The 13,112-nt window shown below is 43.2% G+C and overlaps 1 protein-coding gene across 3 annotated transcripts in view; it reads right to left on the bottom strand.

The window, feature by feature from the left end:
• Positions 1–635: 635 nt before the first annotated feature.
• Positions 636–13,112, bottom strand: part of ssbp2a (single stranded DNA binding protein 2a) — a 45,846-nt gene continuing 33,369 nt past the window's right edge. For 2 of the 3 annotated variants that reach the window (XM_061768026.1, XM_061768028.1), the window contains 13 exons: positions 5,439–5,528; positions 4,377–4,436; positions 4,213–4,279; positions 4,081–4,151; positions 3,936–4,003; positions 3,746–3,794; positions 3,602–3,637; positions 3,007–3,061; positions 2,871–2,941; positions 2,636–2,714; positions 2,527–2,555; positions 2,358–2,456; positions 636–2,065 (listed from right to left, as the gene is read on the bottom strand). In XM_061768026.1, the coding sequence (XP_061624010.1) occupies positions 2,036–2,065; positions 2,358–2,456; positions 2,527–2,555; positions 2,636–2,714; positions 2,871–2,941; positions 3,007–3,061; positions 3,602–3,637; positions 3,746–3,794; positions 3,936–4,003; positions 4,081–4,151; positions 4,213–4,279; positions 4,377–4,436; positions 5,439–5,528 (804 nt within the window). In that variant the 3' untranslated portion in view covers positions 636–2,035. The remainder of the gene's footprint in view (positions 2,066–2,357; positions 2,457–2,526; positions 2,556–2,635; positions 2,715–2,870; positions 2,942–3,006; positions 3,062–3,601; positions 3,638–3,745; positions 3,795–3,935; positions 4,004–4,080; positions 4,152–4,212; positions 4,280–4,376; positions 4,437–5,438; positions 5,529–13,112) is intronic. The other variant, XM_061768027.1, reaches the window with a different exon arrangement.

Here is a 13,112-nt window from a genome sequence, read left to right as displayed (position 1 = left end):
TTCCGTGTGCTCTAATAGTTGAAATCATATTTGATCTGTGTAAAGACGCTTCCACAAACATGTTTACGTTATGTGTTGTTATGAACGGACAGACGGTTGCCCATGCGTACGGTACTGGATGTGGGAACAGACAAATGGAACTTTATGAAATGATAGACGTTTGCTTTTTTTTTTTTACACAATATAAGAGACAAGAGAACCAAACTTTACTTTTTGGAACAGTGGTAACATTCACGTGATTTTGAATCAAAGGCCAAATTGCTAAATACACATTGTGTAGTTTTTTTTTTCTTGGGAAAATGAATTCAGTGCGTGCTATGATTAGTGGGGTGTTCCGATACAAACAGCAACAAGATGTGTCATTACCTGTCATGATCTGTGTTTTGGTTGACTTTATTTGGATTCGTTAGTATTTGGATTATTGAACTGATGTCATGTTTTGTCAAGTTTTCCTGTTCCATGTTCACATCTTGTCTGCTCGTTTTTTGTTGTTGTCTCCAGCTGTTCTATACGAGGTACCCTCTGTTCAATTCGGGTCACACGTACAACGGCGCAGTCGCAATTCAGCGGGGAAAATGTGTCGCTTGGTCGCGAAACACACAAGAGACAAACGACAACAGACATGAGACGTCAGCTGAGGGAAGAGAAGATTTATACCAGCATATTCAAAACCATGAAATAGTTCTCCTTATATTTACAAAAACTGAATACAAGAATTTAAAAAAAAACCAAATGAAAATAAGAGAGAAGTGAACACAACACAAATGGAGTTCAACGTACTGCCACCAAAACATGGTCCAATTTACAAATGTGTCATCTTGTATCCCACCTATGGCTTCATACTTACAAAAGAACCACAAATAAAGTTATCGCCGTTAAATTGTCACATCGCATCGGCATAAATCCGTTCATTTTCATTCAATAATATGGACCATAATATCAAATACACATAGAAGACGGGGAGCTACATTTGTGGGCTGTACAATTTGCAGTTAGGAAGGCGGAAGGAGGATGTTCACAGGCACGTGGACCTTTTGCACACGATAAATAAAACATCAAAAATCAGGAATTGGGAACAATCCCACTTTCTGCGCCAACCTTTCTTTTAGTCCACACTGATGTCACAGTTTGAGCGGATGAGGAGTTGGAATTTTCCAACCCTAATTTTCATAACTGTAAATAACTCAACGGTATTATTTCTTTATTATTTAATCATATTTGAACCCAAAGCAAATAGGCAACCAGCCATTAAGCAACGTGTAGGAAATATTGGAGATGATTTGGCATCAAAGTGCAAAGAACACATTACAGGGGCCACATTCAAAAAAGTTATTCATTATCAAAGAAAAGTCAATATTTGATTCCGTCCGTCTACCTTAAGGCGTTTTTTTTTTTGAAATTCGAAATGAAAAAACCAGATATTTGTGTGCCGTGTTTCTTAGTACACAGTGTTAGTGGTGGACAAACACAAATGTAAAAAAAAGGCTTCATAAAAATCTGCAGAATATAAATAAACCTTATGGAAATGTGATTGTAATGTGTCCTTAATTCTCCTTTCAGATATAATTGTTAGGAAATAAATTTAAAAAAAAAGTCCATGGCGAGAACCAGTTACAGTAAAGTTTACCATCGGCAATGTCTTGAAACTTTCAAATAAATAGGATGCTGGCCGTCTGTCTGTTTGAGCTTGAAAGGTCCGCACACCAATACACTCAAGCCCCCCCGCCCCCCCCCCCCCCCCCATGTCTTTGAATTGTTCCTTTGTACAGTCGCATAGTTGCCGAAGAGGAACCGATGAGTGTGGCCAACTGGTTATTTGGAATGATGAGACAAACATCGGGGAAGGCGGGGCGGTGTTGGGACGAAGGCCTGGGTCGCTGTCCTGATTGGGGAGGTTGAGGGCGAGGAAGAGGAGGAGGAGGAGGAGGAGGAGGAAGAGGAGGAGGAGTCACAGGTCGACGTGACATCAGATGTGATCCTTTGCTTTTTGTCGAAGGTCGGGAGCAGGCAAGCGAACAAGCTGCCGGCCTTGTCTTCACACGCTCATGGTCATGTTTGGAGAATACTGCGCAGGGAAAGACATCCTGTCAACATCTTAAATGGAATACAGTTTTATCTGACATAGTTTGATCTTTAAAATGTGAGTAATTGTTACGTCAGAGTCAAGTCGATTTTATTTGAATAGCCAGTTCCCCTTCAGAAGTGACCTCAAGGGTCGAACGACGAAAGATTTTTTTTCGTGGTCGACTTTACTGCGATGAAAGTGGAGTGGAACTTCTGTGCTTGTTGCATTTTAAAATTTTTTTTTTTTTTACGTGACAGCATCACCGATTGGCCGCTGCCGTTGACAAACTCACACTTTCACTCTGAAAAGGGTTAAGGAAGTTTCCGGCCATCTCTCCGTCCTCTCTGGGGGTTCCCGGCTGGTTACTCATACTCAGATTGCCTGGAGAGTTCTGCATAAACACGACGAGACCGATTATAAAGAGCAATTGCCAAGATATACAATATGCATTCTTATCTTACCTTTGGGAGACTGTCCATATCACCCGACCCTGAGTAAAGTACAGCACATGCCTCGTTAACATATTTTTCTACTAATGATTTGACAAATTAGATCCCTTCGTTCTTGTACCTAATGATCCATTCATGTGATGAGGCTCCATTCCCGCCATTCCCCCTAATGGGCCGTCCCCTCCTGCACCCATGGAGAACTGAGGACACACACACGCACGCGCACGCACGCACGGCAGAAAGCAACGCTCAGGTCACAAAGAGAAGATCCGTTCGTATTAGGGGAAAAGAAAAACGAACAGTGAGTGAATTCAACCCAAGTTCACACAGACGTAATAGAATCGAAATGCACTCACATTTGGTCGACTGCTACCTGGGGGGCCTGCGCTGATCATAGTGTACATGTTGTCACCGGAGTTAGTTGAATCTGTTGGGGGAAATGGCAGAACGGTGATAAAAGGACGCAGTGGCACACATGCACATCGACATTACCTGCTGGACTTGGCATGATCGGGGTCCCGGGCGGTCCCCCTCCTCCTGGAGGTCCCTGAAATTTCAATTACAAGTGCTATAACAACCACTTCAGTATATTTGTCTGACTTAGCGATGGGCATCATTTGACTTGACTTTGACCAGAATTAGCAAATGATCGATCGGTTCCGTGAGTCATCATTTATTTTGAATCGGATGATAGAATCGGTTTCCGTGCTAGTAGTATTAAGCTCAATTAAGCCAGCGGTAGACAAGGATATTCTGTAGCTCTGCTTCCAAAACAGAAAACCCGTCAAGTCTGAACAATAGCGCACTAATCAACAAATGCACACAATCACCAGGATTCACAACAATCGATTTGCATGACTAAAGCGTACGTGCGCGTGGATCGCTGTGTACCTTTGCTATCGAGGAATTGTTTTCACAGACAAACCAACAAGGTTCATCTTCCTTTACAGGACTATTTGACTTTGTTTCCATGTTTCTTTTTCTTTTCCGAATTGCATCTTGACTCAGGGTGAAACACCCGAGATTTCCAATGTATCTGCAAAAAATACATTTCTATTGTATTTTAGGGATGAACTGTACCACATACCACATAACTGCCCGGAGACGCAGACGAATAAGGAGTCTGAAAGATATGAAACAAATGCGTCAAAGTCATGTTGAAAAAAAAAAACGTTAAGATGAAGCAAAAATGTAAGAAATAACAGGTGTGTGTCATTCGTCGAACACTCACCGAGTTTGAATTTGGAGGATTTGGCCACGGTCTCCCACCGCCTGGCCCCCTGGAATGCACACAAACACACAAAATGTAGTCTTGTGGGCCTTGGACTCCAGAAAAACATTGATTTCTATATATTTCTTGTACAAGATTGAATTGAATTGGTTATTATTCTTAGTTTTGAAACCTCAGTTGTAACACTTACATGCTGATGCCCGGCATCCCGGGCCCAACCAGCGCATTCAGCGGCGGCCTCATCCCTCCTCCGTAGCTCTACAAAGACGAGGCCACCAAAACAGTGTGTAAGACTCTAGCGGAGTCGCTAACAGAGGGCGCACACGCGCACGCACCTGGGGCCCGAGCGGCACCATGCCCCTCGGTGGCGTCATCCGCTGCATCGGCCCGCCCATATTTGGGTGTCCTACAACGCAGAAAGACTCAGAACCGTCCATCCGGCCATGCATTGATCTATCTGAGCCCACCTTGTTGTCGTGTGGGGTCCATGCCACTGGGTAACATCGACTGACTTCCTGGCACGACGCCAAGCCCCTGCAGACAACAGATGATCCATCACTACGGTTCACCGCCGCCAAGCGCTGATGACCTTTTCTCCCCGCCGGTGGTGTGTTTGCGACGTGCTTCGTACCTGATTGGGTAATCTGAGGGGCGGTCTGGGTCCTCCCGGGTATCGAGGGGACATAAAAGGCTAGAACAAGGCAGAAGAGAAGACGAATAAAGCTAAAACAAGACAAACAAAACCAAGAATGACAACACTGGAGTGTCATGAGCTTTTAATAATAGTGTGCTTGTCATTCTGCCACATCTCTGAGAGGCCACAAATGAATGCAGCACAATATTCAACCGCTAAAACGACTACATACTGCCTTTTCCGTATCTTCGGTATTTTGAATTGGATACCAAAAACCATTACAATAAATGTTAGCATCCGATCTTTATCCATAATACACTGATACATGAACCATGACCATTATGACAAAAATAAATGCTGTTAATGTAGTGCACATTGTATACTTTATATTTCATATCTGTTGTCCAGCAGTCCACTGTGCTGCACAATTCTTTTGAATTACTGTATTTGATTGACTCAGTTAACCTCAATAACAGAAACAACTCTCACACTAATGCAGTCCAGCTCTGCTCGGCGACAAGAAGTCATTTTAGAATGCACCACGAGAGGGCCACAGAGCGCTTGCTTGCGTTTGAAAGGGTCCGCCTCGCCATTTTTCTGGCAAATGACTTTGATGGGTTGAAGGTTCAGTGCAAGTTCTTCCACACCAATCTCATCCAAGCAAGCCGTAAAAAAAAAAAAAAAAAAAAAAGGCCATCCCCAAACTGTTCTTCCAAAGTTTGAAGCATGGATGGGTTAAAGCTAAAGAATGAAGCAGATACGAGGGCCAATAAGCTGTCGGGGCCCCACCTATATTGCACTTAAATGTTGAGCTAATTTAGTCACCAAGCAAAACAAGAAAGTCACCGAATCCGATCGAGGTAGCGACCACTTAGGTTTTGTACTTCCGACAGCTGACAGAAAGCATCTCATCTGATCTTTTTACGGAGACGGAAAACTCAACAGTGACTTTTTGGGAAGCTGTGGCTCGAGGAAGGCCAGTAACGGTTATTGATCTGCGCGTCTGATAAAGACAGTTCATCGATACGCAACTGGCACGCAATGTTTGAAAGCGCTCACCTGAAAAAACCCCGGAGGGACCGGGCCCACGGGCATGCCGTCCCCTGGGGGAAGGCTGCCGAGGATGGGACTCGGAGCAGCTGCCGCACTCTGTGGGGAGAGCGTAAACATTCAAAGCCATTATTTGACGACCTTATTATACAACGTTGAATTCAGAGAGAATTCAGCACAGTGAGATTTGATGAACAAATTGATCATTTGTTCAGCGACTCGTTCCGTCAAGTTTATACTTCCTGCACGGTTGTGAAACCATACCAATGTCGTAATTTCCCCCTTTTATTAACGAAGTGCCAATACACACAAGGTGGAAAATGCCAACCAAATCACGGCTTGCAAATCTAACTGAACCGGAAACATTATACAGTGGCCCACTGCTGTATCGCAATTCAGCAATTGTGCTCCACCTATTGTGCAGAATTTTGAAGTGATCATTTTGTACGTTTATTTTTGTGTTTGTTTTGTTTTATTCGTACGGTAAACTTACAAGTGGGAACGGCGCTTTTAATGCGATGCCGGGAAAACACAAACACGACGACAAGGCTCACGCAGGAGCTGCTGTCACCCACAGCTCACGCTCAGATACTCACACTCGAGACTTGCCGACACCGCACGCAATCTTAAAGGCGCATGCATGTACACAGACACTTGAAATTTGCATGTGTGTGTTCGACGCCCAGACTTCTCTCATCCCACTCGGCTGCGTGAACAGCTACATGTCTGATGATGATGTGGGAACACGGTGTCTATTTTGATTTTTTTTTTAAGCCTCTGCTCACTCTCCCTTTTAGTCCTCTGATGTCTCCTCTCGCTTTCACTCCCTCGCTGAAGGCAATGGGACGGAGGTGGAATTCTCTGAAGTTTCCGCCTGCTGACTTTTTGGGTCACAAAGGAACAAGGTTTAATCATGGCTGAGATAAAAGCAGACTGACGACACTCTCAAATTCTCCTCGGCTCTGCCCGCCACCCTCGGTATTCCCTCATCTTTCTTCATTTTGTATCTCCTCTTTCTGCTGATGTAAACCGAGCTTTGGGGGATACAGACAAGTGTTGTGTAACACACAGCAGCAGCAAGAGCGGAACTTTGTGAGGTTTCACCCATTTTAGTTCTCATCTTCCCTTGCACCTAGGATTACCCAGAATGCATCTGCACTCTGGCAGCCTGGAGGTCTGCTGAGTTTGCCTTCATGCTCAGAGAGAGAGAGCGAGAGAGAGAGAGAGAGAGAGAGGAAAATGAGGACAAAGGAGAGATTATGTGTGTGTGTACGCCTTTTGGTGTGCACTTTTTGTTTTTTAGTGTGTGTGTGTGTGTGAGCGTGTTGGGGTGTGCTGAAGGAGAAAAAAAAACATCTACCTGACCTGCTGACAAAGCAGCATTTTTCCTCTTCAAATGGATGAACAGAGCAAAAAGGAGAGCAACAAAAACGAGCCAAGATGTCTGCCTGCCCCAGAGACCAGCAGCAACCTTCATCTTGACCATCATCGGGACCTTATCCTATACAGTGGGACCTCAAACATCGAATGCCCCAAACGTGGAACCATTTCGAGTTGAACCAAACATTCTACAAAACTTTGATGTTGACTAGCTATCAAACCATCATGTCTAAAACTTGAGCTCACCTCAAGGATTAACACCACAAGTGTGCTTTTTCTCTATTTTTGTTTTTCACAGACACACAACGCGAATACTATAATGTACAGTGCAGGAGTTCCGACAATAGCTATACACACGCCACAAGGTGACAAATACATTGCTGTTTCCTCTCGGGTGCGTCTAGCAGGTGTCTTAAAAGGCTGAGTAGTTTTACTTTAATATAGTTTTATTATGCAGTGTTGGACTTCTCGTGACACTTTTATGACGGTTAAGAAAAGTTAACATGACTTCAAATATTGCCTGAACACCTATTCGATGTTTGAGCCTGGATCCAAGCAAATTCACTTTGAATTATTTCCCACGGGAATAGATTTGAAATCAGTACAACCTGGAAGTCAACTCGCTTCACAGAACACATGCTGGACTTTGGAGGGTCGATATCGATTCATATTTTCCAGTAATACTTGTTTATGGGCGCATATGGGATTTTGTACAAAGGCTGATGCATTCTGTTCTTCTAAATGTGTGTTATTATCGTGATATGTCCTAATGCGAGGATGTCTCAAAAAAAGGAGCCCACGTCACCTTGTGTTTATGAAATGTGCTAAAACCAATTCAATATGCTGTAGGTCAACTGTGTATGTATATCTATATATATATATATATATATATATATATATATAGATATACATACACAGTGGGTACGGAAAGAACCTCAGACTGGGCCAAAGGTTAACCTTCAAAAAAGACAATGACCCTAAGCACACAGCTAAAATACCGAAAATGGAGCGGCTTCAGAACAACTCTGTGACTGTTTTTGAATGGCCCGGCCAGGCCTCTGACTTAAACCCCATTGAGCATCTCTGGAAAGACCTGAAAATGGCTGACCACCAACGTTCACCATCCAACCTGACAGAACTGGAGAGGATCTGCAAGGAGGAATGGCAGATGATCCCCAAATCCAGGTGTGAAAAACTTATTGCATCATTCCCAGTATTACTTGTTCAGTATTAGCTCAAAAGGGTGCTTCTACTAAGTACTGAACAAAGGGTCTGAATACTTATGGCTGTGTGATATTTCACTTTTTGTTTTGTAATACACACAATAAAACACGTGCAATGGGCCGCAGATGGCCCCTGAGCCTGACTTTCGACGCCCGTGACCTAACGCCAACCACAGCACATTTTCAGAACATCAAATCCACCATGTTTGTGCTAGACCTTGGATTGCAATAGTCCAATTCTAGCTGTGTCAGTCCTCTTTAACATCCACATACACACAACTTTAATAATTGCTTTGTATCTCGAGTTCTGACCCACGCTTTGATATTTTTTTTTTTGTCCTGCTGACCTAAATGAGTTTGGAGAATCTGCAGTTTCAGGGCAGTAGCTCTTGCCACCGTTTTGCTCACTCCGGTCAGGTGGCCGTCACCGGAAAAAGTAGTCGCGTGACACGCTGTTGGGGGACGCTTGCTGATGATGTTTATCTTGAATCTTTGCTTACATTTTTGTAAATTAACGAAACATAATAATAATAATAATAATAATAATTTTGGTAGCACTGTGGACTACTCATATGGTTGTACCCGGATCGGAGGCACAAATACTGGGAGTAGGAAGGGACGTGTGGCGGTTCTGCAATTTCAAAGACGACAGAGGTTGGCAATTTTCATTTTTGTTACTGCATCATTACAGCCCCAGTAGGAAGAGAATAATATGGTAATTGTTGATCTTAAACCGATGATGCTAAACAGTCAACCAGAGAGTGGGTCACCTATTACTGCTGTGTTTAGTGAAAGTAATATGAATCGCTTATATTGTAACGCAAGAGTATTTGTTTTAATTATATTCACAGCAGTGAGAAGGAAATCTAAGATAGTGAAAGGAGTACAAAGTGCCTAAAGAGGGTCACATGAACTACTGCGCACTTTCATCGTCAATATGTGAATTTGGCTCTCACCATTGGCTTGTCCAGTAAAGGTTAAAAATATTCATTTTATAAAAGCAGACAATTATTGCATTGTTACTGAGGCTCAGTTTCCTTCAACAGTCTTCTCAAGTGATCACACCGTACTTTTCTTTATTGGCCATTCAAAAGTAGCTTTTGTCGCACAGCCATAAAAAAAGCAGGACTGAAGGAACTTGTTAGCGGAACAATCAACCTCGGAAATATTTGCCAACCTAATTCAGAGCAGCCTCAGGGAAATCTCGGCCACTACTAATATTCTTTCACTTTCACGTTCACTCACTCGCAATTAGTTATTACAAAGCCAAACTACATCTTACCAGATGCGCTCAAGACAACATACACTGCCAGGAAGAGGGTCCAAATCAATATTTGTGTAAACGTCAGGTGTCGAGGGTAGTTCTTCCTTTCCTTCCGGCTTGTCCGGTTAGGGGTCGCCACAGCGCGTCATCCTTTTCCATTGATTCCTATCTCCTCTCTAACACCAACACTAACACCAACCTCGTTCAAGCTTTTGGTCACTCCCAAAGAGAACCCCCACATCTTCGTTTCTGCCACCTCCTGTTCTGCTTCTTGTTGTCTCTTCACTGCCACCATCTCTCAGCCATACATCACCAACCTGCATGCACCTGTTTCACCTGCTTACCACACTCACCTTTGCTCTGGACTGTTGACCCCAAGTATTTTAAAGTCCTTGACTGTCGCCCTCTGTCACAGATTCTGTTCATAACTTTTATGGACAGAATTTCTAGGTCGTAGAGGGGGTCCGGTTGTGGGTTCTCAGAATTGCATCTCTGCTTTTTGCAGATGATGTGGTTCAGTTGGCTTCATCAAGACGTGATCTCCAATTCTCACTGCAGAGGTTCGCAGCCGAGTGTGAAGCGGCGGGGATGAGAATCAGCACCTCCAAATCTGAGACCGTGGTCCTCAGTCGGAAAAGGGTGGCGTGCCCTCTCCGGGTCGGGGATGAGAACCTGCCCCGAGTGGAGGAGTTCAAGTATCTTGGGGTCTTGCTCACGAGTGAGGGAAGAATGGAATGGGAGATCGACAGGCGGATCGGTGCAGCGTCTGCAGTGATGGGGACTTTGTATCGGTCCGCTGTGGTGAAAGAAGGAGCTAAACCGAAAAGCAAAGCTCTCAATTTACCGGTCGATCTAAGTTCCTACCCTCACCTAGGGTCACGAGCTGCTGGTCGTGACTGAAAGAACGAGATCCCGGATACAAGCGGCTGAAATGAGTTTCCTCCGCAGGGTATCCGGGGTCCCCCTTAGAGATAGGGTGAGAAGCGCGGTCATCCGGGAGGGGCTCAGAGTAGAGCTCTTGCTCCTCCACATTGAGAGGAGCCATATGAGGTGGCAAATAATGCATCTGTGGTACTCTTCCTAGCCATGAAACCATATTGTCGCTCACAAATATTCACTTCTGTCCTGAGTCTTGCCTGCACTACTTTTTCCCATAGCTTCATTGTGTGGCTTATCGACTTCATTCCTCTAAAGTTCCAACAACTTTGCACATCACCCTTGTTCTTAAAAATGGCCTCTAGTACACTTTTCCTCCATTCTTCAGGCATCTTCTCACCTGCTAGAATTCTGTTGAACAGCCTGGTTAAAAACTCCACAGCCACCTCTCCTATGTGTTTCCATAACTCCTCAGGTATGCCATCAGTACCAAGTGTCTTTCCATTTGTCCAATGTTGAGGGTACAAAAGCAGTATTTTTTGAAGGTATCCCTCCAGTGACAATCCAATGAACCCCTAAATGTATAATTGTATACTTTTCTTCTCTGACAGTGTACAACAATTCTTCTCTATTCTACTGAAATATGGCCATCCTACTTTTGAGCAACTGTTGTTTTACAGCTCTAAAGAATGATTGTAGAGGAGAAAGCTGTGTGATAGTCTTGTCTCCTGATTAGAATTGCATTGTGTGGCACAAACAATCTTGTGGACATTTAGAAACAAACTTGGCAGTCGATTGAAACCACTTGAAGTGAAGCCGATCCTGTGCCTTCCTGTGGAGAATTTCAACATTTGTTGGAGGGAATGGGAGACGTTTCAAGGTAGTGCAATTACACAACAGAGCGATACAGTATAAACTAATCAGGCAGCACACGACATTCACACTACGCTAATCCCATCACTGTTATGTCCCAGTAATACCTAATGAGATAACACACTATATGTTTACCACTCGTGTACTTCACTAATATGTATGCGTAACACGTTTCCGTGTGTGTGTGTGTGTGTGTGTGTGTGTGTGTGCAGGAGAAAATGCAGAATCATTTCCATTCTGCTTTAGAGACTGAGCAACACTATGAGAGACACTGCGTGTGTGGAATGTCAAACATTCTGCTCTCATCTCTCTCTCTCCCCGTCTCCGTTTTCACCTTTTCCCTCCTCGCTTTCTCCGCCGCACTTTGTTACTCTTGCAGACGACTCTTATTAATAACTATTGTAAGAAACAACAACTTGGTTTCATTGCAGCTACAGTACGTCAAAAGACATCAAGACAGCTTCATAATCAGTTATTTGTCAGAGAAAGGCAAACCGAAAAAGTGGTGTAGTCTTCTTACCTATCTTTTTTTCCCTCAAACTTTAGTATAGTACTGTTAAATGGGGGAAAAAAAAAAAAAAAGTTAATGTGTACATATGCACGGTATGATTGGCATAGATTTGTGTTAATATGAAATATTTGATCACTAGTTGTAACATACATGAAGCTCAAGTTGAAGTATTGAGTCCAGAGATGAACAATACAGTAGAAACGTGATCAGGACGAAAGACAAAATGGTATGAAATCTTTACACGCTCCACGTTTTGTCGTGAGTGAAACGATCACAAAAGTTTTATTTTGAATCTAAAATATATAAAATTGAAAACAGCAGCGACCACAACGAATTGTCACGATGCAAGGCCACACCAAATTTATTTCAACTGATATCTTTATGCGTTATTCGGAATTCCACTCGTGTTCTAGGCAGGACACGCCCTGTTGCAACATGATTGGCTCCTGCATCGCGGGAAGGGCAGGCCACGCAATGTAATGAGATGACCTTTCCAAATACCGAATGTATCCCATTTGTACAAAATAGAAACAAAGAAGTTTTTTTATGTTTAGGTTTAGGGCTAGGGTTGGGGTCTACGATGGGCTCAGTTTAGGATTGGGCTGTGTTACGGTTAGTGGGTTAGCGTTAGACACATACAGTACTCCTTTTCCCGTTTGGAAGCAGTAGAGCATTCATAACAATAATAATAATAATAACAATAATACATATAATAGCTTGTATTTGTATATTGCAAAGCATACCATGGCAGCATTTGAAGTTTAATTTGATTAATTCACCTGCTTGATAAGAAATAGCTGCTGGTACATGGTGGAAAGTGGTGAAATGATAAATTAGTAAATGAGCATCATTCCTGTCAGAATGAAAATGTTAATCGGCTTAATTGATTAAACACCAAATAAAATGAGTTAAGATGGCGGTTAATTGAGGGTGACCCTGTTAAGCCGAGTTCATCCACATTCAGCAGCTACGTTAATGTCATTTTTTATTTTTTTTTTTTTTGGGAGAGGCAGAAGCATTTAGCAGTTTGCCTTGTATATCAAGAGAACGTCACCGAGGCGCAAACTGGTATTTGGCACTTTTATCTGAAGTGGACACAAGTGTTAGAAACACTGCCACTGTATATGAGTTGAAGCAATACAGTTGGGTTTATTTGGAAGATTTTGCAATCTGCACTTTGGAGCGATACCGTATTTTGTGCTTATATTTGTATTGTAATTGGTGATGGCCTCCAATATCTACAGTCAGTAGAATAAGAATGTCAAAAAGAGCTCAATTAGCTTTGCAGTTTTATCAAAGTGCAAATGGGCAAACATGCCAGTGAGCTTTGCGCTTGCACGAAAATCTAAATTGTGCTCCGGCGTACTTTGTGCATATAAAGCCCCTGGTGTCGAAGGTTTAGTATGAAGGCTGCAATAGAAGAGATCTTCAAACAACACACCACTCAGGAAGGAACTCCATCCCCCCCCTGCCTCTTTCCCGCTCCCACCGTCCTCTAAAATGCCATTAGTCCACTTCCTGAGCATGAGAGGGAGTAGGATGGAAAGAGGAGATGC

Source organism: Phyllopteryx taeniolatus, chromosome 3 (genome assembly GCF_024500385.1).
Source record: "Phyllopteryx taeniolatus isolate TA_2022b chromosome 3, UOR_Ptae_1.2, whole genome shotgun sequence".
NCBI classification, from domain to species: domain Eukaryota; kingdom Metazoa; phylum Chordata; class Actinopteri; order Syngnathiformes; family Syngnathidae; genus Phyllopteryx; species Phyllopteryx taeniolatus.
Note: the sequence above shows the minus strand (reverse complement) of the source record. Positions and strands in the feature narration are given on the sequence as shown.